This window comes from Phyllostomus discolor, chromosome 12 (genome assembly GCF_004126475.2).
Source record: "Phyllostomus discolor isolate MPI-MPIP mPhyDis1 chromosome 12, mPhyDis1.pri.v3, whole genome shotgun sequence".
Classification (NCBI taxonomy): Eukaryota; Metazoa; Chordata; class Mammalia; order Chiroptera; family Phyllostomidae; genus Phyllostomus; species Phyllostomus discolor.
The window spans coordinates 61,392,844-61,420,140 of NC_040914.2; the positions used below are offsets into that span (position 1 = coordinate 61,392,844).

General features: G+C 41.9%; 1 protein-coding gene across 1 annotated transcript in view; it reads left to right on the forward strand.

The window, feature by feature from the left end:
* The window catches only part of TANGO6 (transport and golgi organization 6 homolog), a 132,926-nt gene that overhangs the window by 23,193 nt on the left and 82,436 nt on the right, over window positions 1-27,297 (forward strand). Inside the window, exons 8-12 of the mRNA XM_028534769.2 lie at window positions 11,882-11,994; window positions 13,723-13,899; window positions 15,472-15,598; window positions 17,441-17,632; window positions 21,319-21,453. Coding sequence (XP_028390570.1) covers window positions 11,882-11,994; window positions 13,723-13,899; window positions 15,472-15,598; window positions 17,441-17,632; window positions 21,319-21,453 — 744 coding nt within the window. The remainder of the gene's footprint in view (window positions 1-11,881; window positions 11,995-13,722; window positions 13,900-15,471; window positions 15,599-17,440; window positions 17,633-21,318; window positions 21,454-27,297) is intronic.

Here is a 27,297-nt window from a genome sequence, read left to right on the forward strand (position 1 = left end):
ACTGTAATTTTAATTAGCAGTTAGTTCCTTTATTACTAGGAGGTTAAGCATCTTTTTGTGTTTTTTAGTTCATTCATATTTTTACTTCTCTAAATTGTTTATATATTTTGCCCCTTAAAAATGTATTTGCCTCTTTTACAGTAAATGTTTTTTTTGTAAAACAGCTTTTTTGAGGTATACTTTAGAGACCATAAAGTAATGTTTTAATTGTACAATTGTACATAAATTACAGAGTTGTGAAACCATCACAGGACCCTTTTAGACCATTTCAGTCACTCCGTCCCCCGCTGAAGATCCCTCGTGCCCATCTGCAGTCAGTCCCTGTTCCCACTGCCAGCCCCAGGCAGCCGCCAGTCTGCTCCCTACCTCTCTGGGTTTGCCGCTCGCTCGTGGGTATTTTGAATGAGGGAATCGTGCAGCATGTGCTCTTTTGTGGCTGGCTTCTCTCTCTCAGCAGAATGTTTCTGAGGTTCAGATGCTGCAATATCATTATTTTGTCCCTTTTTTTGCTAAATAATATTCTATTGTATGACTATACCACACTCTGTTTATCTGCCCATCAGTCGATGGACATTTGAATGTAGAGTAAATCTTGTTTTAAAACAGCTTTATAAGATACAATTCACATATTGTATAGTTGACTCATTTTAAGTGCAAATCAATGGTTTTTTAGTATATTCATAGGTTTGTGCAGCTGTCATCACAGTCTATTTTAGGACATTTCATTACTCAAAAAGAAACCCCACACCACCCCCAGTTCTCTCACCACCACTCCTCCAGCCCTAGGAAGCCATTAACTAACTATAGATTGACCTGTTCTGGATATTGCATATAAATGGAATAGCATATGTTTTCCAAAGTAACCTCACCATTTTACATTCCCACCAGCAGTGTAAGAGAGTGTATAGTCAATCTTATTCTTTCAGATAAGAAGGCAGGTGCTTTTGTTTTAAGCTTTATGTATGCTACTAATAAATTTGTAAATATAAAATGCATGCTTGAAAACTGAAAATTCATTCTCCATGACACTCACTTTTTGCTAAAGTGAGATGTTTTCTACCCTTTTATTTAATTTTGCTATTAAAAAACAAAGAACATACCTTTTACAGGGTTAGCTTGGTGTACAAATATGGAATTATTTTGCTCATAAATAAAACATGACATAGTGACTTAGTGAATATAACGCTGTTTTATTTTATTTTATTTTATTTTATTATTTTTAAAGATTTTATTTAGTTTACAGAGAGGGGAAGGGAGGGAGAAAGAGAGGGAGAGAAACATCAATGTGCAGTTGCCTCTCACGCACCCCCTCCTGGGGACCTGGCCTGCAACCCAGGCATGTGCCCTGACAGGGAATCAAACTGACACCAGTTTGATTCGCAGGCCACTGCTCAATCCACTGAGCCACACCAGTCAGGGCTGTTTTTTTTAATTTTTAATGCCTCATTTAGAGACTTAATGAAAAGAAAGTTCTTATGTCCTGTTCTGCGTATTGACAGTCAAGGACTTTTCAGGTTATAGGAAGGTAAGAAACTATGTAGAGCAGTCTAGAAAGTGAATGATCTGAATTAGAAAACAAGGCCCAACTAACTTTCAAAAAGATGACCTTTCCTTCCTCCCATCCCAGGAATGTCATGGTGAAAAGCTGTTAAGTGGTTGGGTGTGGAATGTCAGAAAGACTTGAAAGTGCCGGTAAGGGTAGGACTACCTGTGACTAAATGTTTGTACAAAAACCCCTCACAGTATTCCTTGGAAGTCAATAAATAAATCATGTTTAAAAGTAAAAGAAAGCAAAACAGCTTCTTGCTGGCAAGTGAATTAGCATCTAACAATAGGGAGAGCCAGCAAGAGTGAATCCTGTCATTTCTCTCGCTATTGCCCCAAAGAGTGGGGTGCGGGAATTCATTTCTAGTTTGGTGAACAATTTGGTGAATTTAAAACCTCCTGGGGAGGCAAGCAAAAACAGTTTGCCTTAGACACTTGATTGTGCACAAGGATCGGGACTAGGGCGAGGGCAGGAAGGGGTGCAGGAGGGTAATTATTCTCTCTGCACGGTTTTGGCAGCTCAGCTGCAGTAGGAAAACAGAGGAAATGTGTATGTTGGAGGGAAATGGTAAACACTGGGTAAAATTTAGCTACAAAGGATGTGTTGTCTTTTTTTATTAACTTACTGCTAATACTAAATTACAGAGTACAGCTCAAAGGGAGGGAAAAAGGAAAACATCTGGGATGGCTGAATTGATTCAGCAACTCCCTGGGTGACGAGGGTGCAAGTGGGTGTTCAGTTGTAGAGAGGCATTTGGGAACATTTCCAGCCCTGGCTGTCTCTCTCTCTTCCTTTCTTTTCTTTTTAACAGATTTATTGAGATATAATTCACATACCACACAATTCACACATTTAAAATGTTCAATTCAGTAATTTTAGTATATTCGCAGCATTGCGCGCCCACCACTACGGTCTAAGTTTAGAGTATTTTTGGCCCCCCTGAAAGACCCCCATGCCCATTAGCTGTCACTCCCCATTGTTCTCACTTCTCCCCCTCCCCCTGCCCTCATCTACTTTCTTTCTGTACAGGTTTGCCTGTTCTGGACATTTCGTATATATGGAACCATGTAATATGTGGCTTTCGTACTTGGCTCTTCATTTAACATGTTTTTAAAAAAAATCTTTTATTGTATTTTTTTCCATTACCATTTAGCCCCCTTATGTCCTGTCCCCCTGCAATCACCACACTGGTGTCCACGTCCATGACACCTTTTTACTTTTCGCTCGATCCTTCCACCCCCCCCCCCCGTAATCTCCCCTCACTTAACTTGTTTTTAAGGTTCATCCACATTGTAGCATGAAGCAGTAAGTACTTCATTCCTTTAAATGCTGACCAGTATTTCAGTGTAGGGATATACCACACGTTGTTTATTCATTCATCATATGATGGACATTGGTGTTATTGCTGCATTTTGACTGTTCTGAACAATGGTGCTATGGGTATTCATGTGCAAACTCTGTGTGTATGTATGTTTTCATTTCTCTTGCATATATACCTAGGAGTGGAAATGCTAGATCATATGGTAACTCTGCCTAACCCTTTGAGGAACCACTAGACTGTTTTCCAAAGTGGCTGTACCATTCTGTATCCCCACCAGCAATCTATGAGAGTCCCACTTTGCCCGTATTTTGGCCAACACTTGTTATTATTCTTTTGTAAAATTATAGTCCTCCTAGTAGGAGTAAAGTAGCATCTCACTGTGCTTTTGATTTATGTTTCCCTGTGGCTAATGATGTTGAACAGCCTTTCATGTCTTCATTGGAGAAATGTCTGCTAAGATCCTTTGCCCACTTATAAGTTGGGTTGTCTCTTTATTTTTGGTGGATTGAGGGATGGGACTCACCCTCACCGACAAATCTCTCCAAAAATATCGTCCTCACCGACCTACTGTCAGTCCCCACACTGCGATCCTTCTCTGCCCTCTTTCTGAAGAGGCGTTTCTGTGCTCCTGTTTTCACCTACTGGAGTTCCACTTGTATTCTAGCATGACATTTCCAAGTCACCATTGTGTCACCTGTGTTATGACAGCCGCCCATCTCGCTGCCATCTCGTCCTGCAGATGCAGACAGAGCCCCTTGGTTTCTCAGAGGCAGTTTCGCCTTTACTTCATCTGCAGTTCTGACCAGATCGGTGATGTGGTTTTAGGACCACAGCCGAACTAGAAGGAGTGAATTAGACTGATAAGGCACACTGAGGAGGGGATGCCAGCAGAGAGGAGCAAGAAAGGAGACAGAAAAAGTACCCCCAAAGGGCATAATAATTTGGAAAAACAAAGTATGTTGGGGCTGGTATGTTCAGTATGTGTACTTTGTTTTAGGAGGCAGGGATTGCCCATAATTCATTTTGTAAATATTCCCTTTCGAAACAGTTAAAGTATAAATACATCTTGCTGTTTTAAGGACTCTCCCTCACCTCTCAGAATGAAAATTTTATGATGGGAGCAGTTACCAGGGAGGGCCTCTCTGCTCTCGCATCCTTCGAGCACAGCAGCGAGTCGGGCAGCGTGGCTCTGCTGGGTCCAGTGGGAAGCTCTCACCAGTCCAGGTGTGTTCTGTGTTGAACTGAACTGAAAACTGGACACAGTTACTTGAACTTCGTCTGCATAGATCCTTCTCATCATTTCTGTGTGCATACCTTACCTCTGGAAAACCGACCTAAGCCGAAAGGGGAGATGCAGCTCCAAGAGCCCGCAGTCCATTGGCTTCCTATTTTCTGTTTGCTCTGACTGCCTGTCTGGGCCCAGTCCCTAGAGTGCCGAAACCCTTTTGTCCTGCCTGATATGAGGAGATAAATGGTTTTTCTTTGCTGAGAGAGGTGAAGAGAGGCCTCAGTTGCATAGAGATTGGTTCTGGGTAGAGTAGGATGAGAGAATTCCAATTCTTTCTGATTTGGACATTTTCTTTCATTTAAGAGAACTGGCCAGGATCTGATGGTGGAGATCTGTGTGAATGGGGCGGGGGGGGGCATTACTTTTAGTATTCCTTAAAGCACTTGGCTAAGACTCCCTAAAGGTAGAAGAAATTTTAGGGTAGGAAAGGTTAGAAGTTACCCAATTAGCTTATTTTCTTCATTCTCATTTCTATTCTATCTCTCTGTTTCCAGATTCAGGGAATCTGGACTTTAATTACCCAAGTATTTTTCCCTCATTAATCTTAATGAATTTCTAATTAAGGTTTCCTTGTCAGATTGGCCAGCTGATGTCTCTTTCTGAATTTTTAATAGAGTAAATTAGAACAATACACTCTTAGAGCTGGGAGGACTTTAGTGATAGTTAGTGTAACCCCTCATTTTTTAAGACAGTCCTTATTTTAGAGCAGTTTCAGGTTCACGGACATTGAGCAGAAAGTGCAGAGGTCCCATAAACCCTCGGGCGCTGGGCGTGCACAGCCTGCCCATGCCAGCATCCCCACCAGCGTGGTCCCCTCACCGCAGCCGGTGGATCTGCACTGACATGTCAGCATCGCCCGAAGTCCATGGTTTACATCAGATTTGCTCTCGATGTGGGACATTCTTTGGGTTTTGACAAATGAATCCCTCACTTTACAGTAAAGGAAACAAAATCCAAAAGACTGTGATGTGACTTGTCTCAAATCACATTAGTGAGTGGCAGAGCTGGGTTAGGGACCAACCTCTCCTTCTCTCTGTCTTTCTCTCACTCTTTCTGTCTTTAGAAAAGATAATATTCGCACATGGTACAGGTTTCAGCAGTACAAAAGGCTTTAAATTAATCTCCCTCCCATCAATGGCTCTTCCCTAAAGACAGTCATTCTTTATGGATGTTCCTATCCCTAACTGAACTGGGGCCTCGAATAACATGCAGAGGACTGAGAGCCCTCCAAAGCTGTGGGATATGCCAGTGTTAGATTTCCTAAGTGCTGCAGTTCAGAAATTTATATAGAATATCTTTATATAGAAATTTACATTCTGTATAAATTTCTATACAGAATATAAACTTCTATATTAAAGTGACAAGCACCTGGCCCTTTGAGTCAGACAGAGCTGGCTTGGAATCTGGCTCCAGGGGTGACTGTCCATATGGCTTATATGCAGGTTAGGACATATTTAACACTTGCGTTGTGGGGATAAATAAAGTAACTTTTGGTAGGTTCATTGCATGCTTTAGGACATAACAGGTGCTCAAAAATGCCAGTTTCCTTTCAGTTCAGGGAAACTCTTTTTTTAAAAGCTATCTTATGCAGTATGCTCTGAAAGCATGCACAGTATAAAACATTGTGTTAGGTAACTTGTCCTGTTCTTTTGCCTCTCACAAATCTTACTTAAACTCAGTGAGTGCATCAGCAGTTCTGGAACATTGCTATCAAAAGGATCACTGTGATATTTTAGAAGGCAGCGTTTGACTAGTTTAATCTGTAACGGGGGTGAAATCAAGTTTCAGCCTGTGCTGGATTTCAGTGTTAAGATTAAGTCAGCTTCATTCTGAGTAGACTCATCATGTCGTTATTTCCACACGTGTTCATCCCTGCGAAAGATAAGGCCGTAAATTAAGAAGACCGTTCCATTTACAGTGGCATCAGTGAGAATAAAATATTTAGGGATAAGTTTAACATTTGCACAAGGCTGTTTATTTTACAAAATGTTTTGACATGAATTATCTTAACTGGCCCTTGTGCCAAAAGCTTGGTGCCTACGTTATAAATGAGGAGCCTGAGAGGAAGGAAGGTTTAAATGTCTCTGGTCCATGTGCACTCACTCATATGCGATTTGGGGCAGAGACGAAACCACACCCACGTTTTCTGACTCCTGATTTCCCAGTGCGGTTTCGTTCCTCAGCAGGGCTCTCTAAGGGACATGCCTGCCAACGCAATGGGAGTCTGTGAAATGAGAGATGGAGCGTGTGAGGACTGCTTCCTGTGTTGTTTTGTTTTGCTTTGAAACAGAAATGCATGTTTATTCTTAATACTTTTGACCATTTGGACTCAAGTTTTTTCTTTCCTTTTTTTTCTTTACATTCCAGTCCTTTTAGAGAAATCAGTCTTCCAGACGTTGAAGATAGGTGCTGAACAAGCCAATATAGTAAAATAAAGTCAGGCCTCTTTTGTCCAATTTTCTCTCCCTTTCATGGCTGAAGTTCTCTCCTGGTCAGTTCATTTGCATTGATTGAGTAGCTTCTGGCTACAGGGTTTTTTTGTTTTTTGTTTTTTTTAATGAAAATACAGTGGGCATTGTAACTTCTCCCCAAAAATAGAGCTTTAGAGAAAATGAACATCAGTCAGCCTACCTTGTTCACTTATTCTTTGATTCAGTTCATCGATCACAAAAAATATTTACCAAGCACCTACTAAATGCCAGATACTTTGCGAGGTTTACCAATACATAAATGATTAAGAGCCAGCCACTGCCTTCAAGGAGCTCCCAGTCAAGCAGAGTTACAGTGAAGTGCGACCTATAGTTCAGTGCCCAGAGACACGCCTCCGGTACTCGTGGGAGCAGCAGTGTGAGCTCAGATGTGGTGTGAGGCTTTGTCTCTCACGCTGGCTCTGCTGTGGACAGCATGGGGAAGGAATGTGGAAATCCCCAGAAAGGAATGAGGAAATCCCCCGGCTGCCAGTCGGGCCCTGGTTTCCTCTTCTAATCTGTTCTGAGCAGCTGCGGTTTTCATGGAGCCGTACTGTTCTCTTACTGTGCCCCTCAGCCCTGTCCTACACATTTATATGGGAAAAGCCCCAGGTAGTTATGGAAGTTCAACTGCAAAGCACCATTTCACTTACTTGCAGAAGGGCTTTGCACACCAAAGAATTGCAAAAGTACCTCAAGAGTCTGTCTCTCCCTGCCCTGCTTCAGCATTCCCATCTCTTGGTGTTTGGTTGGGTGGTCCCTGGCTGTACAGATACTGCAAGTAACCAGAACACTTTTTAATTAAATAGGATTTCATCTTTAAAGTACTAAGTTCAGAATGGATAGAACAGAGATTAGATAAGGAAGGGGTAGTTGAAGATTCAGCGTTTCAAAATGTTTTGGGTGGGGAAAGCTGGTTCATTTTTTTTTTTCAGCTACTCTTACCCCTTAATGGCTGAGGTAGCAGAAAGGTAGAGAGGAAAATGGGCAAACCTGCAGCCAGGCCAGAGAACGCTAGGTTAGACGTGACCGAGGCGTTCAAGTTTCATTAATCCAGCCCTTTTACTCTCCACGTAAGGAAACTGAGACTCCATTGGTTTGTGTTAAGTCTCACAACTGGTCAATAGAAGTATTTACAAACAACCCTTTGTGACATGTACCCAATAATTATACTGCTGAAAAAAGGAAACTTCCAAGTGATCTAGAATATTTTTACCACAGGCGGGAATAATATATGAAGTACTGAAGTATGTTTCAGAACTTGAGTTCCCATCCCACTTTGCCTCTGGGTGAGCAGGGAGGACCCACCACTAGGAAGAGATTGCACGTGAGCACAGTCCGGGGAAGTTGCACAGGAGCTGGGTGTTAGGGCACAGAGACGGCGAAGTGGAGCCGCCCCTGGGTGGGCAGGAGGCGGCTTTCCTACTGGGCCTTCACTGCCTCTGCAGTTGGTACTGCCACCAGCCTGGTGAGGAGGAGATGGGCCCGACAGTTTCCTCCATATGCAGTGTGACTTCAGTGGAAGGACTGTTTTTTGTTTTTGTTTCTGTTTTTGTGTTTGTCCCTAGAGTACCTGGTCATTGCCAGTGCTGGCACCGAGAAATCGTAGTTCAGCACTGGCTGCATCAGGCTGGCCTCACTCACGTGTTCCTTTATTGTATTGATACAAGTCAATAATGTGGGGAGCCCACTTACGGGGGATGTGACCAGAGCCTACTGTGGAAGTGTAAGTTGGAGCAGACCAAACTGTTACCCTGCATGTGAGTTCAGTGTGAGGCAAGAGATTGGAAGGAAGGGGCTGTGGTTGTAAAGGACTGGCTATGGTATGGCCACCAGAAGACTTGGTAGAAGTGGGAGAGGTAAGACTGCGGGGAGGAGGAGGAGGAGGAAGTGGTAGAGAAGCCGCTGTCCTTGGTGCCATGCAGACACTCCAGCTCTTTTGTGCAGAGATGCCAAGCATAGGGTATTAATAGTAAACTGTGGTAAAATACACAAAACATAAAATTTACCATTTTAACCACTAGTTCAGTGGCATTAGGTCCATTCATGATGTTGTGCAACCATCACCACTGTCTAGTTTCAGAACTTCAAAAAAACTTTTATTTACTTATTTTTAGAGAGAGAGGAAGGGATGAAGAAAAACATCTATGTGAAAGATAAATGTGGATCAGTTGCTTCTTGCACACCCCAACCAGGGACCTGGCCTGCAACCCAGGCATGTGCTGCCCTGACTGGGAAACAAGCCAGCAACCTTTGTGCAGGCCAGTGCTCAGTCCACTGAGCCACGCCAGCCAGGGCCCTGGTTCATTCTTGAGTAGGTACTCAGTGATGCACAATAAATGGTAGTTATTGTTTGCTTCATAAACACCATGACAGTGGGGTTCCTTTGAATTGTATGCCACTGTGTCTAAACTGCTTATTTAACAAAAATTGAGGTAATACAACATAATCACCTCCTCCAATAGGGCTTGAAGTAGGAAATTTAACTTTTGCCTCCCAGGCTAGTTGAGGAAGTGAGAGATAACTGTACGTTCAAAGACTGATCATAGGTTACAAGCTTTAAAATGCTATTGGAATTTAGAGGAGAAAAGTCACTACTGGTGGTTAGATGCTTAATGAATATTTGAATTAGTGAATGAATGAATGAACAGTTGACCAGTCAAATCCATAGCAGGCCTATGGAAGAAGTAGAACTTGACCTGGGTCCATTTAATATGTACCACTGCCTGTCTACATCTACAAAATACAGTCTGGTCCTCAGGACACAGAGCAATCCGTAAGGTGGGTGAGAGAAACTGGATTATGGCCAGTCCAAAACCCCTGGGAAACAGCTATACCTCCATCAAGGAAGTTTAAAGGAAGGTAGATTTGGGCTCAGTATAAGGAAGAATTTACTGTTAATGTTGGAGGGGGAGTGACAATCCTGAATGTGTCAGGCTGAGGCCATTTAAATTCTTTGAGATGTAGAGAAAAGGAGACTTTATTTCTAAATCTTTCCGCTTTGAAAAAAAATTTTATTTCTCTGTTCCTATCAGTGTGAACTTAATGGATTATTAGTTGACAAATTGAAAGGAGTTATTCCTAATTTCTCTTTCTTTCCACATGCTCTTCCCACTCTGCCCCTCATTGCTCTCTGTTCATGTAACTTGTGTTGTTTTCCTTCACGCTTGTCACTACCTGACACTATATGTTTGTTGCTTATTTGCTGTCCCCCCAACTATTAATAGGATATAAGTTCTGAAGCAGATAATTTGTTCACCAGTATACGCCTGGCACACAATTGGCACTCAGTAAACATTTGCTGAAGCTTTATATAAAAATAAATAACATATGTATAAATAGCCATACAGCTTTTCCTAAATATAAAAGTAGTACTTGTTTCTTGTTAATAAAATACAGAACAGTACAAGAAGAGAATTTAAACACTGGAGGAATTTATCAACAACAATGAATATACCTTTGAGAAATGTGCTTGATTGAGTTCATGTTAAAGTTCGAGATGTGTCGGCCCAATCAAGCCAGTAAATAATAAAGATTTAACTCCATCTGTTTTTTTGTTTGTTTGTTTTGTTTTGTTTTGTTTTTAATGTGCAAAAGGTGCTGGTAAGGAAGGATGGCTCCATAGGGATTACCTCTGGGAACACAGAACCCAGAGCCAAACAATAGGCTTTTACGTTATCTGGGAATCTCTCTTTTACCTCCTGTAATTGGCAGTATATAATTAGGCCTGCATATTACTTCTGAACACTGCCATACAATGCACTTCATTTAGCTGGGCTTATGGAGATTAGATCATGCACAGGAAGCTGGCTTCTTGGTTATCGAGCTCCACAGAGGAGCTGGGAGGTTTAAGGGGTGTAAAACATTAGGGTTGATTTAAAGGGACAGGGTTTCTGGAAAAGCACAGAGATTTTTCCGTCTTGGTGCCTCCATGACCTTTAGTTTCCCATAAACAGCGTTGATTCCTACCTCAATACTTTCTGTAAATAAAGACCTTTTTTTTTTTTAAAAGATTGACTGATTGATTTTTAGAAATAGGGGAAGGGAGGGAGAATGAGAGGGAGTGAAACATCGATCGGCTGCCTCTCGTCTGCCCCCAATCCCAGGGACCTGTCCTGCAAACCAGGTCCTGACTAGGACCTGAACCGGGAACCCTTTGGTTTGTGGGACAATGCCCAATCCACTGAGCCACACCAGCCAGAGCTAAATAAGGGCTTCTTTAAGCTTCCTTTTCCTCATCCTTTAAAATAGGGCTGCTAATACTGACTTTGTGAGATTGTTAGAATTTTAATGAGCTAACTTCTTAAAGAATCTAAGTACCTGGAAGATGCAAATCCTACCATAGTTCCTGGGACACATAGTAAGTCTGTAAGCTTGCCAGTGTCTCTTCTTCCCCCTTTTATCATCACCATCACTGTCCATACTACCAGGCTTCTATTATAACAGAATTTCATTTTGAAATCCTATTATGTTTGTCTGGAGTTTTGAATAGCATTTTGCACTTCTTAAGATACTTTAAGTTACCCACCTTGAGTTAGTGTTATAATTGGTCTACTTGTTTTATTCTTCTTGATAGATCACAAGCAATCTTTGAGGTGACTCATTCATTTTTATATTCATTACAGCACCTAGGACAGTACTTTGATCTCTGGGTATTAAAAAAAATATGTACCATAATTATTGTTAATAAAAATCAGCATTCTCACACATTTAACCCTATAAAGTCAGTGAAGATCTAGGTACACAGCATAACTCCTTCGAACATTTATTGATTTGGAGAGAATAGGACATGCCACTGTGGCAGTAATGTCTTAAGAATGACAGATCTATGTGGTTTTTTTTTTCAACTCGTTTTCTTTTTTTTCTTATATGGCATTAATTGCTTGTTAGTTCCTAAGAGCAGAGCCCTCAGCAGTAAGAGAATTACTGTGCAGATAAATAATAGGCAGATTAGGGGACTCAGAGGCAGTCAAAAGTAGGAAAGTGAGGGGTCAGAAAATGGGTTAATTTACCCACAGTCGCCCAGCAGTTTTTCAGGCTACTCACACAAAGGGGCTGTAGTCCTGTCTCCCGCCCTGTGTTTGAGCCTGTCTGTCAACCTCAAATGATTTCCCTGGCCTCAGAGCTAAAACTGTTCGTCTTAGGACCAGAGTGCTGCTCACGTAGGACTCTGAGCCCTGCTAATAAGCATATGGTGTTTGATTTCCTTTCCTCTGGCCTTGCAGTCCCGATACCTCTCACCATCTCCTTTTCCCTAGGTGTACGTGGTTGGGAACGAGCCTGTAGCAGTTCTGGTGGATTCCCTGATTCCAGTCCTGGGAGTGTTCTTTTCTCTCTACTGTTTTACCAAGCAGAGTGTGTCACATCTAAGGTAAACAACGAGAGAGCCTTATTTGTTTGTAAATAGTGAAGTCTTCTCTTGCATGTTGTTCTTATTTTGAATTTGACTTATGCCACCTTGTAGTTGTTTTTTCCTTTCAAAGTCAGGAACACGTTTGAGAACCCTCTCATTCTGCTCATCTAGAAAAGAGAGAGTTTTGCATATTGAAGGGGGTTGGATGCAGTTTTTAGAATGACTTTCCTGGGCCTTAGTCCTAGACATCAGATAGGAAATCTTTGTTTACGTGTATGAACATGCCACTGTTTAATCAGTGAAAAATACTGGAATTACATGTCTAGGAAGGAGACAGCAGGGATGGGTCATAACTACCTTGTGGGGAGTGAGAAATCCAGCTCAGGAAATCTGGATCTGAATGTGGCACTCTGTAATTTAGCCTTGGATTTGGTGTTAGTGCTGCACAGTGTGGTTTAGAATGAAGGTGTGTCTTAGCCATCCAGAAAATAATCCTTTGTACTGGAATTTAAGTAGGACTCCTTTTGTATCAGCTCTATTTTCACAGCCGCTTATGTTGCTTCTTCCTCCTTATAAGTTTATATCCTTTCTAAAATCCTACAGAATTCGATTTTTGGTGTTTGGAAACCTCCCATGTGTAACCTGATATACAATCATACCTTCTTCATTCACTTACTATAAAGTCTAACTATGCATTAAATTATTTAGGAAATAGGAAACATCATCAAGTGGTGAAGGAAAGTATAGCTGACGCTTGAACAGCATAGGTTTGAACTGTGTGGGTCGACTTAGACACTATTTTTTTCAACAAATACCTGTGCTGTTTTCAGCCCATGGTTTGCGCATCCATGGTTGTGAAGGGCCAACTGTATGCATTAATCTCTGCCATTCTATGTAGGTGCCTGAGCGTCTTCAGAGTTTGATATTCTCAAGGGGTCCTGGGGCCAATTCTCCATAGATACCAAGGGACAGCTTAAGTTTTGGGGGGAGTCAAAGTTATACATGGATTTTTGACTGTGCAGGGGGGTTGGTGTCCCTAAGCTCCACGCTGTTCAAGTCTTGCATATTAGTCAGAGCTTACATATTGTCTTTGACTCTAACTTTTGGTTAGTGCGTCACTGTGGCCCAAAGCCATAGGGAAGTGACAGTAGCAAGTGCGCTGGAAGATGGGAGACTATAACTACGTGAATTTGGCTTCAAAGGACCGTCCATATAATGACTCTTGTCTCGGTTTTGAAACCCAAGTTCTCATAGCACTGTCATGTCCACGTCAGAGACCGAGAAGGAAGATGCAGACATATATTCCATTCCTCTCCTAGTTGATTGGCACCAGTAAAAGGGGATGAGGAATCGGCAAGAACTCGTCAGTATGCCGTTTCTTGGTCGTGAGCGATCGGGCCCATCGATAGCGATGGGTTGTTTCATCAGTGTCAGTTTTCTTTCACAGTGCCCGCTCCAAAGACAACGGGTGCACTTGGTATTATTAAAAAAAATTCATGTGGGACTCATATGTGATATCAAGGTTGCTTCTAGGGCCAAAGATCAGTCTGTCATTCATTGGATTTCAGGATATTTGTGCTTTGAAATTCACAAGAAGCACACTTTCTGCTCCTGCACTTCAGTAGTGGTACTAGGTGACTGTGCCAGCATCTAGAATGCAGCGGGGACCCCACAGTCTTTCTTTCTGTCTTGTTAGATGTGCAGAGTAAGATGACAAGCTCATTTATAACCGTTTTTTCCTGCCAGGTCACTTTGCCAAGAAACCTTGTTATGGATTCTGGGGAAACTGGAGAGGAAGAAAGCAATTACCAGCCTGAAAGGTTTTGCGGGATTGGACAAATCTGTGCCTACTCTCCATTCTCTGTGTCAGTTTAGAGCTGCCACTCAAGGTGGCATAGTGATTACCATCAAAGAGGCCATTTGGTGAGTCCAACCATCCTTGCTGTCTCTCTTCCGACGTAATTGTACTGAAAAGGCCATTCTGCGGCTTGTCCACTAAGGGGCGCTGGTAGAAAGGAAACCAAAACCTGAAGAGGCTGAGGCTGAGGTGCTCCTGTTCATTATAATCTCTAAATGAAATGTGAGCCTTAAGTAATCCTCCAGCTTTTCTCTAGATGCTAGCTAATAGTAGGTGCAGTTTACTGGAGCCTCACGGCTCTGCATCACGGCAAGCCCACGTGCTTCACAAAGTCTTCGCCAGTGAGTCAGAGCCAAGGGCGGACCAGTGCTCTTTCTCACTCTCAGAGTGGCATATGGGTGTTCAGGGCCAGACTCATCCCTAAGGGAGATTGCTTGATAGCTGTCTTTTATGATAATTTTATAGTGGGGGTTCGTTTCTCCTAGAGGTTGACTAGAAAGTACTTAATAAATGTTATTGGAATGGATTATTTATTTCTCCAACATCTCACAAGTGTATTTTAAGTTATTTCCATTTTCTGGGTGATATGTGTAGGTGTTAGTACCTCAGAATGTAAATTCTTGTTGATCAGAGTTAATATAGTATTTAACTGGTGACAGTTACTCTACATCACATTGCAAATGCTGCTGTTTGTTAAAGGGTTTAAATTTAATTTTTAATCCATGGCTAACTTTAAATTTTAGAATGCTCTTTCAATATGATGGACTTGAGGAAAACAGAAAAAACCACAATGATTGCAAACAGAATTACCTGTACAAACTCAAGCTAGTAATTTACTGAGAGTTGTTTTGTTGAGCATTGGTAGGTTCTGTGGTTATAACTATGCCTCCAAATGGAAAAAGTTTAAAAAATTCTGGCATGTTTATTTTTAAAAATATTTGATTTTTTTTATTTTTAGAAAGATGGGAAGGGAGGGAGAAGGAAAGGGAGAGAAACATCGATGTGAGAGGGAAACATCAATCAGTTGTCTCTCTCACACCCCCAGCTGGGGCCCTGGCCTGCAACCCAGGCATGTGCCTCGACCGGGAATTGAACCAGCAGCCCTTTGGTTCATGGGACAATGCCCAACCCACTGAACCATACGAGTCAGGGCTCTGGCATGTTTTTTAAAAAAACGCTTTGGAACAGTTTAAGCAGGGACCAATTTTGTGAATATACAGAGAATTTTGTAGTATTTAACTTATCAGTAGTTAAAACTTACTGCTCTCTTAACAAGTCCTTAGTGCACTTTTAGTGCACATATGTCAGAATCAACTGTTCTCATTGAAACCAGTTTCTCTTCATGGTAGGAAAAATAGTGAATAAGCAGTGCTATCAAATCCTTGACCTGGGGTCTCTGTGTGGACTTCTAAGGGACTGTAATTTCCTTGGAATTACCACGACAAATTTTCCTATATGCAAGCATGGATTTTTCCCCCTCTGGGGTAACAGGAAAATAATTTAAACAAAGTTTTGAGATATTTCTAATGATTTGTTACATGGAAATAACATGTTACTGTAGAATATTATTAATGGGGTTTCAAGAAAATATCTCTGGGTGATCAATCTTACCAAGATAAACCGACTGCACGTTGCAGTGACGAAGATGAAGCCCTGTACCAGAAGGTGTCCTCAGAGCAGTGCCAGGTAGAGCATCTCGGGGACTTGCTGTCCCTCTGCCAGGAAAGTGGTTTGGCTGGTGACTTCTTCATCTTCTGCTTGAAGGTAAGAACTGAATATGCAGTTCATGGCCAGCTTTATTCCAGGGTAGTATCAGGGGCCCCTTTGAATTTTAAAGGCCGTCATAATTTCAGGTTCTAAAATTAGGTCCTACTAGGAGAAATAATCAGAGAACATGAGAGTAATTTATTTTTTAGTAGGTTTGGTAAAAAGAAGAAACTTATCTTTGGCAATACGCACATGACTGAATGATTTCAGCACTGAGATCTTAGGACCAAAGCAGAACCGTGATCTCCCAAAGGGTTAATCTTTGCTCTGTGTTCACAGGAAGAACTCTTTTGAAGTTAATAGCAGGTTTTACAGCTATAGAGTAATCCCATATCCTTTCTGACTATTGTTTTGTCAGGTATTTGGGAAGGAGATTTAGCAATTCTGTCTCTCTCATTCCATTTTGTAGCCGCTTGCAACCTTTTCTGGGTTTGCTTCTTAGCTCTGGTGGTTGTGCTTCCTTTTGTCCTGATCTCCCACAGTAACGTGGGCCCATACAGTGTGTTGCTTCTTACTTGCACTGTTTGAGAACACAAGCCAGGTGATCTCTGGTTCCCTGTCCTCCAGTTCTGCCTTCTTCATTGTTTTCCCTAAATAAGGTGTCTACTCCAAGAGAATGTGTATGGAGTTCAAGGATGGTGGGGGTGAGGGTGTGGGAGCATGTGGGGCAGGGGGCGAAGCAGGGCTGACACCTGTCGGATTTGAACTGGGGGGTACTTTCTGATGCTGTCTCACCTTCCACGTTTGCATCCATCCCCCTGCCCGGCCACTCATTGCAAATAACATTATACTAATATATCTTCTAAAAATATATTTTAAAAACTAAATAAAAAAAAAACAGAAAAGGGAGAAAAGCAAAGGAAAAAGAATATATCCTTTTAATTGGATACTTAGAAAATTTTTTTCGTTTAAAAAAAGCAAAGGGCTTTCTTTGCTCTAAACCAAGGCTTTCCCACCTTGGTAATTATTGACATTTTGGGCTGGGTAATTTTTCGTTGGCAGCAGGTGAAGAGGAAATGGGAGGGGGCCTTCTGGCTTTGGGGGCAGGGGAGCTTCCTGTTCATTGTATGATGTTTAGCAGCATCTCTGACCTCTACCCACTAGGAGCTCATATCATCTTCCAATTATGATGACCAAAAATGTCCCCAGGCATTGCTGAATGCTCCCCTGGGGAACAAAATTGCTCAGGCACAGTTGGGAAGCACTGCTCTGAACTGTCAGTTCCTTTGTTAAAGCATTAATTGTTAAATAACGTAAGGTTTTCCTTTCCCAAGGAAATTTGCCGCGTGAAGGGTAGGGGGGACGTGTGTAAAACCCACAGTAATGAATTACCTATTGGTAGAAGTTCTAAATATCTTAGGGAAAAAGGGCTGTGGTGCTGAAAGCATCTAATAGTCTCCAAAAAGGGTTTGGAAATGTTCTATGGCCCCAGTTCAAGGAAAGCTAGTGATAGAGATCAAAGATACTGGTCAAGTGCGTAGCCTGTGTATGTTTTTCATTATGGGGTTTTACGTTTTCACATGCAGGGTATCCTAGCATATGCACTACTCTGCCACTCACGTTTTCCACTCCATAGTGTTTTTGAGATGTCTCTATACTGATACCCACATACACCTAGTTCATTTATTTCAACTGCCAATATATAGTAAATACATTATAATTTATTCATTCTCTTGTTGCTGGACATTTTTGTTTCTGATTTTGGGCCGTTATAAGTAATGCTACAGTGAACATAGACAGGTTTTTTGAATACATGTCTCAGATAGTTTTCTCGCTGTTCTTGAGCCCTTCGTTCTACAGGCTTTTTCTTCACTTTTTGCTTTTCTCCTGCACTGATAGGAGTTGACTCATGTGGCCGCGGAAAGTGAAGCAGAGTTAAAAACGCAGCCCTTCTCCAGCAACAGCCTGTTGGAGTTGGAGCGGCACCAGACTCTTCTGGTGGAAGGCCAAGAGCAGAAGCTGCTGGTCCTACAGCTGGTGGCTGTTCTGTGCGAGAGGATGTCTGAGCAGATATTCACAAACATCGCTCAGGTCAGTGGCTGCCACGTTCTGGATCCCACCTGGGTTGGTTTCTTTATGTTCTTTCCCAAAAAGGTTACTCAGAGTGTGGTTCGATGACACCTGCATCAGCATTACCTGGCATGCTGGTTAAACATGCAAATTACTGAGCCCACACCAGACCAAGGGAATCAACACTTTACAGGTCCTGGGAATCGGTACGTTTAACAAGCCCCCCGAGGTGATTCTCACGCACATAAAACTTTAAGAACTGTTTTAAATGTGTGTATGTTATATCACAGTGGTTGTCAACTTTCGGTGCAAATAAAATCATCTGGGATCTTTTTCAAAATACTGATGCCTGGGCCACTTTTAGAGATTCTGATTCAGCGTGTCTTCATCGGAGCCTGGGCGTCTGTGTTTTCTCTGCTTTCTGGATGAGTCTCATGTGCACCAGAAGTGGAGAGTGATCAGAAGCTCAAATTTGAAAAACACAGATCACCTTGATTTCTTCAGGTCTTCTAACTCATAGCTTATCTCCCCAGTAGCCTGTGAAATTTTAAGATTAAAAAAAAATGCTTTCAGAGTAGAGTGACTATGTGAATCAGCACCTGAATTTTATTGGCTCAGATATAATTTTTACCAGCATTTTTAAAAAATAGGAAATAAAAGTAATAAAGCATAGGCAGTGCAGGTGCCGTATTTTACCACTTTACCAGAATTAGTTGTTGCGTGGTTGGTGAGTAGTCGGTTGTAAGATGGTGTGGTTGCCACGCTCGAATCTGATTCTCTAGTTCTTTGTATCCTCCTCATTGTCATCTGCCTTCGTGTGTTGCTAAGCAGCATTTCAGCGCAGCTCCTGCTGAGAAAATTTGCAGCTGCCTGTCAGTTCCGACTTCATCGTGACTGTTTAATGAAAATCATGGTCATGATTTCTTTCCGGCCCTCTTATTCCCTCAGTTCACTGACCTTGTGTTATGTTACTCGGTAGGGGGATTTGTTTCTCCTGTGTTTTTACCGGTTCCCTGAAGACTTTTTCATGCAGACCTTATGTTTTTTCCTCAGGATGCTAGTTGGAGGGGGAAATGGTCTGCAAACTGATAGGACTTGAGCTTTTGCACTTATCTCCCTTTATTCCTAATTAGGGAACAATGGTTTTAGGCCGATACAAAAGTGATTTATCCCATTTAATTATCCTTCGGCCCTGGCTGGTGTGGCTCAGGGGATTGAGTGCCAGCTACAAAAAGAAGGGTGGCCAGTTCGATTCCCAGTCAGGGCACATGCCTGGGTTGCAGGCCAGGTCCCCAGTTTGGGGCTTGTGAGAGGCAACCAATTGATATATCTCTCACACACGATGTATCTCTCTCTCTCTTTCTTCCTCCTTACTCTCTCTCTAAAAATAAATGAATAAAATCTTTTTAAAAATAAATAAAAGAGAATAATATTTGGAAACTGGAAAATAGTAGCAATTTTAGCAACTTCAAAAAATGGGAAGCTAAATGGCCTGCATGGGAGAAGTCAAGAAACAAAAGACTGTATTTCAATAAAATTGTCTTAAAAATTAATTTGAAAGGAATAAAAAGAAGCAAGCTACTTCTTCTCACTGCAGAACCCTGGAAGGACTGGAGGCCCCAGATAAGCTCTAAAGATGGAGCTGAATTTAGAGCTCAAACAAGTGGAAAGGCTCTGCTAGCTTCAGTAGACCCCTGGACTGCTTCCTCAGCTTTGCACAGCCACCTCCCCGCCCCAACCCCAGCAAAAGACTGCAGGCTTATTCTTGAAAGCAGTCGAACCCTAGAGATTCTGAACTTGGTGGTATTCGCAAACTGAAAACTGCAGGATTAAGTTGACGTCTGCACACTCACCAGCGAGGCCTCCAGTCCCCTCCCCACCACCCCCACTAGCCAGAATGGCGGCAGCAGGTTCATCCCTCCCCACAGGATTATTGTGAGGATTGAGTCAATACCCATAATGTGTTCCAAATGGTCAACAGTAAATGCTTACTGTTGTTATTAAATAAACCAGCTACAAAATTAGAAGTGGTTGCCTTTGTAGGGCCAGAATCTGTTGGAGAGAAGTGGGATAGGACGGACATTCTGTTTTCCATTAAATGATGCACCTTTACAAAAAAATATTAAGTTAAAAGTAAAAGTCTCTCCCCACTGTCTGCAACAGGCTTCAGTCACATCCCTGTTCTCGTGGCTGGCAGCCCCACGAAAATTACAGGAAATGAGTAGTAGGGGAAAGAGCCGTTATCCAAATGGTCTGGTGGTTTTGTTGTTACAAGAGAGTTTGGGGGAAAGGGTGCGTCGTAGGTGGTGATAACAGCTATCACACCAGGTAATCACTCTCAGGGTTTAAAATATATATATAGAGAGAGACAGACAGACAGACAGACATAGAAGATTCCTTCTTACCAAAAACAGGATACTACTTGTTTTGCAACATCAAAAAATTTTTATTTCATGGAGAGGAACTTAGAAAAAGTCAGAAGTCTAGATAGGTTTTCCTAATCATGTAACAATGCTTGTGCTGAAATAGAAGCTTCCTATAAACAAGATGTGCTTTAGAAAACTCTTTAAAAGCAAAATAGGTAGCCCAAGACGGTAGGTGAGCAGTTTCTCTGAAAGGACAGTGTCCTTCACTGGGGTGTTAGTGAAGTTCTGGGCTACTGAGGATGGTGAGATTGCCATAACCAGCACATTTCAGTGAATGGAACTTTAAATAACCTTTCTAGCTTCCTGCCTTACTCCAAAAGACAAGTGTTAACAGGCCCCCTTTTTTTTTACTCTAAGCTTGCAATAAAGATTCTAGCATAGCATGTAATTTGCCCAGAGAGTTGAACATGCAAGCTTGCATGGTATTTAGAGGCTTATTATGACCTATCTCAGCTGCCCCATTTTCAAAATGATTTTTCCCTTTTGAGTCATTAATCCCCCATATGTGTGTGTGCATGGGCATGCACGCGTGTGTACTCGCACGTGTGTGTGTGTGTGTGCTGTCTTTTATTCAAAGGTGGTTCTGCTTAGGGTGATTAACCAACATGCAGTTAAAATAATGCTGACCAAATTAACTCCATTTAAGGCTTAGTTGTTAGCCAAATGTGATATAAAGTGGTACACATGAATAATCTTAATCCTTGAAAAATATTTGACATTTAAAAAAATGGCTCTGGATCATTTGTGCAGATTGTTTGAGGACACCAGCTTCAACGTAAAATCGAATGCCTGTTTCCGCTTCTTCGCTCCCTAGCACTGGACTGTCAGAGGGCAGAGGTGGGGGAGGTGTCCTCGAGGGGGAAATCTCGTCAGGAGAAGCAGATCTTGGGCCCTCTCAGATGGTCAGAAGGTCACAAATCATTTTCCATCTTAATTTCCTGGCAAAATTCACGAAAAGTCAAGGACGTTGGATTAGAATGTGAAGACATGTGGGGAAGTATAAATGGGCTTTCTCATTTATTGACTCTGTGGCCTGGAGCAGATAACGTCTGTAAGTCTCAGATTCTTCACCTGGAAGTGAGTCTGAGTAGTGACCTCCTGGGGTTTGCGTGAGGCCTAAGTAAGATCGTGCATGAGAAACACTGAGCGCCAGGCCAGCCACACGGCTCCAGTTGTTCTTGCAGGTTTTCGCTATCATGATGTCGATGTGGACGATGTGAAGAAAACGTTGAGTTTTTTTTTCTTACTCCTTCCTGATACTGAATCCCATTCCCATGGCAGGTGGTGGAGTTTGTAGTGGCCACTCTGCAGCGAGCATGTGCAAGCGTGGCACATCGGACAGAGAGCGCCGTGGAGTCACAGACTCTGAGCATGTCCATGGGGCTGGTGGCTGTCATGCTGGGAGGAGCTGTCCAGGTGAGTTGCAAACATGAGCCAAACTTGAATGGAGGGAGAAGAGAAAGAAAAGAGGAAACACCTGGCATTTCCCTGCCATACCTTTGTGAGAGATAAATGGATGTTGCACAGAGGAGAATCAGGGTAAATAAGTTGTTAATGAGAATTCTCTTCAAAGTAGAGCACCAGAAAACTGTGCCACTTCTACCTTGTCACCTGCATAGTGGTCACCATCAGAAGGGAAGGGCCCTTTCTGACGTGGCACAAGCCTGATTTGGACACCTCCGGTACAGCATTCTGCATCTGTGGCAAACATTGAATTCTCTTATCCTCCCCGTAGTGGCTTTGCACAGCTCATCCCTGCTGTTGCAGTTGGAGGCGGGAGGCAGGGGCAGGAGAGGTGGGGAGGGTAGGAGGGGGGAGCCTTTGCAACCTGCTGGTTGCTGAGGGTCACATCTGTTTTTAATAGTTCTGTTTTAGCACCAGATCCATTATTCAACCCAGGTCAGATAGCATGGTAAAGCTTTGTTTCCAGTGTATGTATCTTACATACGTAATTTATAATCTTTTAATTTTTTCACTCAAAAAATATTTGCTGCATACTTGCTATGTGCCACATACTGAGCTAAGGTGCTAGGAATACAACAGTGGTCAGAGAAGACATGGTCTCTACCCTCATGAAGCTTACAGTCCAGTAAGGGAGTCTGATACCAAATAACTATTCAAAAAATATACTTAGACTTGAATGAAGTGTCTCAGAAGAGAAGTGGAGGGTACCACTGCAAGAGAACATAGCATCCAACCTAGGCTGGGAAGGTCTCTACTGAGAAGGTGTAAGTTTAAGGAAAGACTTGAACGATGGATAGGAATTTGGGAGTGTGTGGGACAGATGGAGGAAACTCTTCCAATTAAAGAAAACATCTTGTGCAAAGGCTGGGAAGCAGGAAAGAGCTTGGTATACTTCAGACACTGACAGAAGGCTGGTGTAGCTGAAATGTAGAGACCTAGGGACAAAGTGCCGCCAGACAAGGCAGAAAGGTGGGCACTGGTTGGTTATATAGCACATTAGGTTAGGAGACTACAAGGAGGCAGAATGGGCTTAGTGCAAGTATTATGGAACCTAACCTGAAGTCACACTAGCCATAGCTCTTAGAAATGAGCAGGAGACCCTTTGGGAATGGTTTTTTGAGTCTGAGGATTCAAATTTGACACTGATTTTTGATATGTTAGAATTTCCCGTCTCTGGCCTGTCCTGCAAGGAAAAAGGAATTTATTTTGGCCTGTTGTTAACATAAAGCCCATTTCTTGGTAGATTTACTTATTGTTTCTAATTTGATATTTACCATATAGTTTGAGAAAAAAACATTTTTGGTTCAGCTTCTGGAGTCCTGTTATATCCCTGCTAATAGAACTGTCAAAGAGGAGTTCACCAAATGGAATAGTTTTTGTGAAGTTGAATTGATATTGGATTAAGTTGGCTGATTGATTTTTATTTTTGTGGTTGAGTATTAATTTGAAAATTCTTTGTTTATATAAGTTGAAAACGTATTTTTTCTTTCCTTTCCTCTTATTTATCATTGCAAACTGTATCCTAAATGGAAAAATAGAACATTGAAATCTCCATTTCCCTTTCTAAAAGCCCGTTGTTTGGGACTGACTGTGTAAATTAGTAATGTTCTAAGAGAGACTCACATAATTTATGCAAATACACACCCCTCACCTGTCCCTGCCCTTCCATGAGCCATCCTGACTCACCGCCGACATCCTGGGTTCATTCCTCTGACTTTGCAGTTGCTTAAGTGCACTTAAACACGTCACCCCTATACTTCTGCCCTGCATCTATTAATTTTTTTTTTCCTGTTTGATCCATGGATTTACAAGTGGCTTCTAGAGTAATGCTATTTTTTCAATGGGAAAAAAGTCACAATTCTGAATTACGTTTTCAGATAATCAGTCTAAGGCTTAGGGGGTTTTTTTGCTTCAGAGCCTGGAAGATTATACTGTACCTATTCCCAGCTAGGATTCATTGGTTTAGCTAATGAAACAATATCTAATAGCGTTTGAACCTTTCTTTTTTTTCCTTTCTAATTTATATAATTAAGGTGATTATTAGAACATAGTGTCTGGGAAGAGAAGTTAATTAGGAGAAAGTGTAGGCTTAAGACAACTGTAATTCCAAACTCATTTCTAAATTTCAGGATTGGCCATCAGTCAAAGTAGCACGAGGCTGGTAACTTCCCCGTCACCGCAGGAAGCAGTTTCTCCCTGAGGTTCCCTGGCCTCCTCTGAGTGTCACACCTTTTCCCATCTGTTCCCTTAGAAGGAAACACCTTCCCGCCACCCTCAGTCTCGGCCCCACCAGTGCAATTCCCAGTTCTCAAGCTGAGAACTTGCAGAAGTTTAGAACAACTCACCAGCTAACCAGTTCACTCCTGATGCCCTGAAGGAAATCGCAGCCGTGGGCTGACATAGCTCTGCTCGCTCCATTCCTGAAGGACTCCAGAAACTCTGCGGAGAGGCAGCCAGATAAAGGAGTCTGTCACTCACTTGTGGGCTGCTGCTTCGGGCCTCAGGGCTTCTACACAGAATTCTGAGAGCCGTGCTGGGAGGCAGTGACAGGAGGAGAGTGAGGGCTCTGTGGTTGCCTCCCAGTTTCGGCGGTATCCCTAGGTGGTCCTGGAGAAGTACTTAGCTGGTTAGTGCTTCAGTTTTCTCATCTACCAATTAAGCGACTATTACTTTATACCTCAGAATTGTTTTTTAATATTTATGAACAAATAGGTGGCACCTGCAGTCTTAAATTTCGCTCATTATTCTAATAGTGGGAAATCTGTAGGCTTGTGAAGCTGAGAGCATGCCTGGCTTTAACTGCCTTACCAGCTCTTTGGTTCAGAATCCACCTACCTGCCCATGGTGATTAGAGGAGTTACCCAGTTTAATAGGATGAATCTTCCAATGACTGAGAAGTTTGAAGTGTCACAGGTTTGATTCCCAGTCAGGGTACATGCCTGGGTTGCAGGCTATGACCCCCAGCAACCGCACATTGATGTTTCTCTTTGTCTCTATCTCCCTCCCTTCCCTCTCTGAAAATAAATAAATAAAATCTTTTTTTAAAAAAAGAAGTTTGAAAACAGAGAGAACAGATTTTTTAACAGACAATTTTTTAGAGCAGTTTTAGGTGTGCAGAAGAACTGAGCAGGAAGTACCGAGATTTGCCGTACACCTGCCCGCCCCACTGCCAGCATCCTGTGACAGGGCGGTGCACCCGCTGCAGTCGCTGGACCTATGTCAGCACATCATTGTCACCCACAGTCTGTAGTTCACATTAAAGTTCGCTTACGGTATGCACTCTGGGTTTTGACAAATGTATAATGACACATATTTACTGTTTGTAATGGTTTCACTGTCCTAAAAATCCTCAGTGCTCTGCTGGTTCACCTCCCCACCCTCTAACTGCTGAGAAACACTGATGTTTCTATTGTCTCCACAGTCTTGCCTGTTCCAGAACATTATATAGTTGGAACCATATACTGTGTAGCCTTGTCAGACTGACTTCTTTTACTTAGTCATATGTATTTAGGTTTCCTCCATGTCTTTTGTGATTTGATAGCTCATTTCTTTTTAGTGTTGAATAGCATTTCATTGTGTAGATGTACTACAACCTACTTATACATTCATCTACTGAAGGACCTCCTGGTTGCTTCCAAGTTTTGGCAGTTATGAATAAAGCTGCTAAAAATATCTGTGTGTAGGTTTTATGGCCATAAGTTTTCAACTCATTTGGGCAAATACAAGGAGCAGGGTTGCTGGAGCATATGACAAGAGTATGTTTAGTTTTGTAAGACATTGCCAAACTATCTTGCAAGTGGCTGGACCATTTTGCATCCCTACCAGCAATGTATGAGAGTTCTTGTTGCTCCACATTCTTGCCAGCATTTAGCGTTGTTTTACATTTTAGTTGTTTTAGTGGGTATGTAGTGGTATCTCATTGTTGTTTTAATTTTGCAGGTCCTTGGTGGCATAGGATTTGATATGCTGTATATCTTCTTTGGTGAGGTGTCTGTTCAGGTCTTTTGCCCGTTTTTAATTGGGTTGTTTGTTTTCTTATTGTTGACTTTTAAGGGTTCTGTATATATTTTGGATAACCATCCTTCATCAGGTGTGTCCTCTGCAAATATTTTCTCCTAGTCTGTGGCTCATCTTCTCTTTTTCTTGACATTGTCTTTTGCAGAGCAGAAGTCTTTAATTTTAATGAAGTCTGGCTTATCAGTTCTTTCTTTCATGGGTTTCTTTTCTTGGGTTTTTAACTGAAAAAAGTCATCACCATTCCCAAGGTCATCTAGATTTTTCTCCTGTATTATGTCATAGGAATTTTTTAGTTGTGCATTTTACATTTAGTCTCTGATCTATTTTGAATTAATTTTTGTGATAATGTAAGGTCTGTGTCTGGATTCTTTCTTCCCTTTTTTCTTTCTTTTATCCCTCCCTTCCTTTCTTCCTTCCTTTTTCTTTCCTTTCATACATCAATGTCCGATTGTTCCATCCCTATTTGTTGAAAAATCTCTTATCTTCATGGTATTGCCTAGGTCTGTTCCTGGGCTCTCTGTTCAGTCCCATTGGTTTATTTGTTGTTGTTATTTTAAAGAAATTGTTGTATATAATAGAAGTGAAAAGAGTCCATGTACTGTAGATATAAGTAGATAATTCCATTTCAGATGCTTAAAAAAGCAAAGGTCCATAATACAACAGAGGTACTGAATGAAGTCTAGCATAATGACAACACTAGCAAAATTATTCTAAAATGTCTTTTCCAGTTCCACAGAGATCCCTGATGCAATTTACCTTTTTCTTAGATAGAAAATGCCTTTACTGTAGACATACATACTGTCTTCCTTAAGACACAGTCCCATAGGAATGGTCAGTTGTTTTACATGTGAGGACAATCTGACATATGTTACAGAACTAGAAATTCTATCTTACACCAATTTTGCATTAGTTTCTAATTGTTTAAACAAAGAATTCTGGGGGGAGCGTATGGTGACATTCTCCGTGTAGGAGCCTGCCATGTGCCGCAGGTTTTTGTTTACTTGGGAGGGCGGTCATGGGGAGAGCGAACAGCAACAATTCTGCGGACTTGTCGCATAAAGTGAGAGCACTAGATGGGTCCTGTGAAGACAGTTAGTTGGTTAATCGTTGGTTGGTTGGATAATGAAACAAGTGAATGAATACGTAATAAATACCCTGCCTTAAAAGGACTTAAAACCTGCAAGGTTTTCCAGTTACCAAGGACTCGCAAGGCCTCATATGATCATTTTCCCAGCATTTTCAAACAGAAAGATTCCTGCTGATTCTTGTTTTCTTCACCGACTGCACGCGTACCTTTCCTATCAAGGCCTACAGCATTATTAGAACAAAACTCCTGGAAAAAACAAAATCATACATAATTTTCACTCGTACTTTCTAGGAGAAATTCCCTTTTGCCAGTTATTGTGCCATTCCTTTCCAGACCTAAGATGCCGTTGTATGCCAACCGGCCACTTTAGATCACAGCTTTGCTCGTTCAGGTGAGACCATGCAGGGCGTTGGGTAAGAACACAGGCTCTGGAGCCAGACTCGGTGAGTTCATGTCTTACCACCTCCGAGTTACGTGACCTTGGACATGTTGTTTCACTGCTCTGTGCCTCAGTTTAAAAAGGAGGTAATTTTAACTAGATCGTAGGGATATGAATATGTGTGTTTTGTTTATCACATTTATTTTTAAAACATTTCCATAGTACTTACTCTGTGTCAGGCACTAAGTACTTTGCTAGTGTGAACTCATCTTTGTATGGCAGTAGGTATGTAAAAATAAAATATGCAATAAAA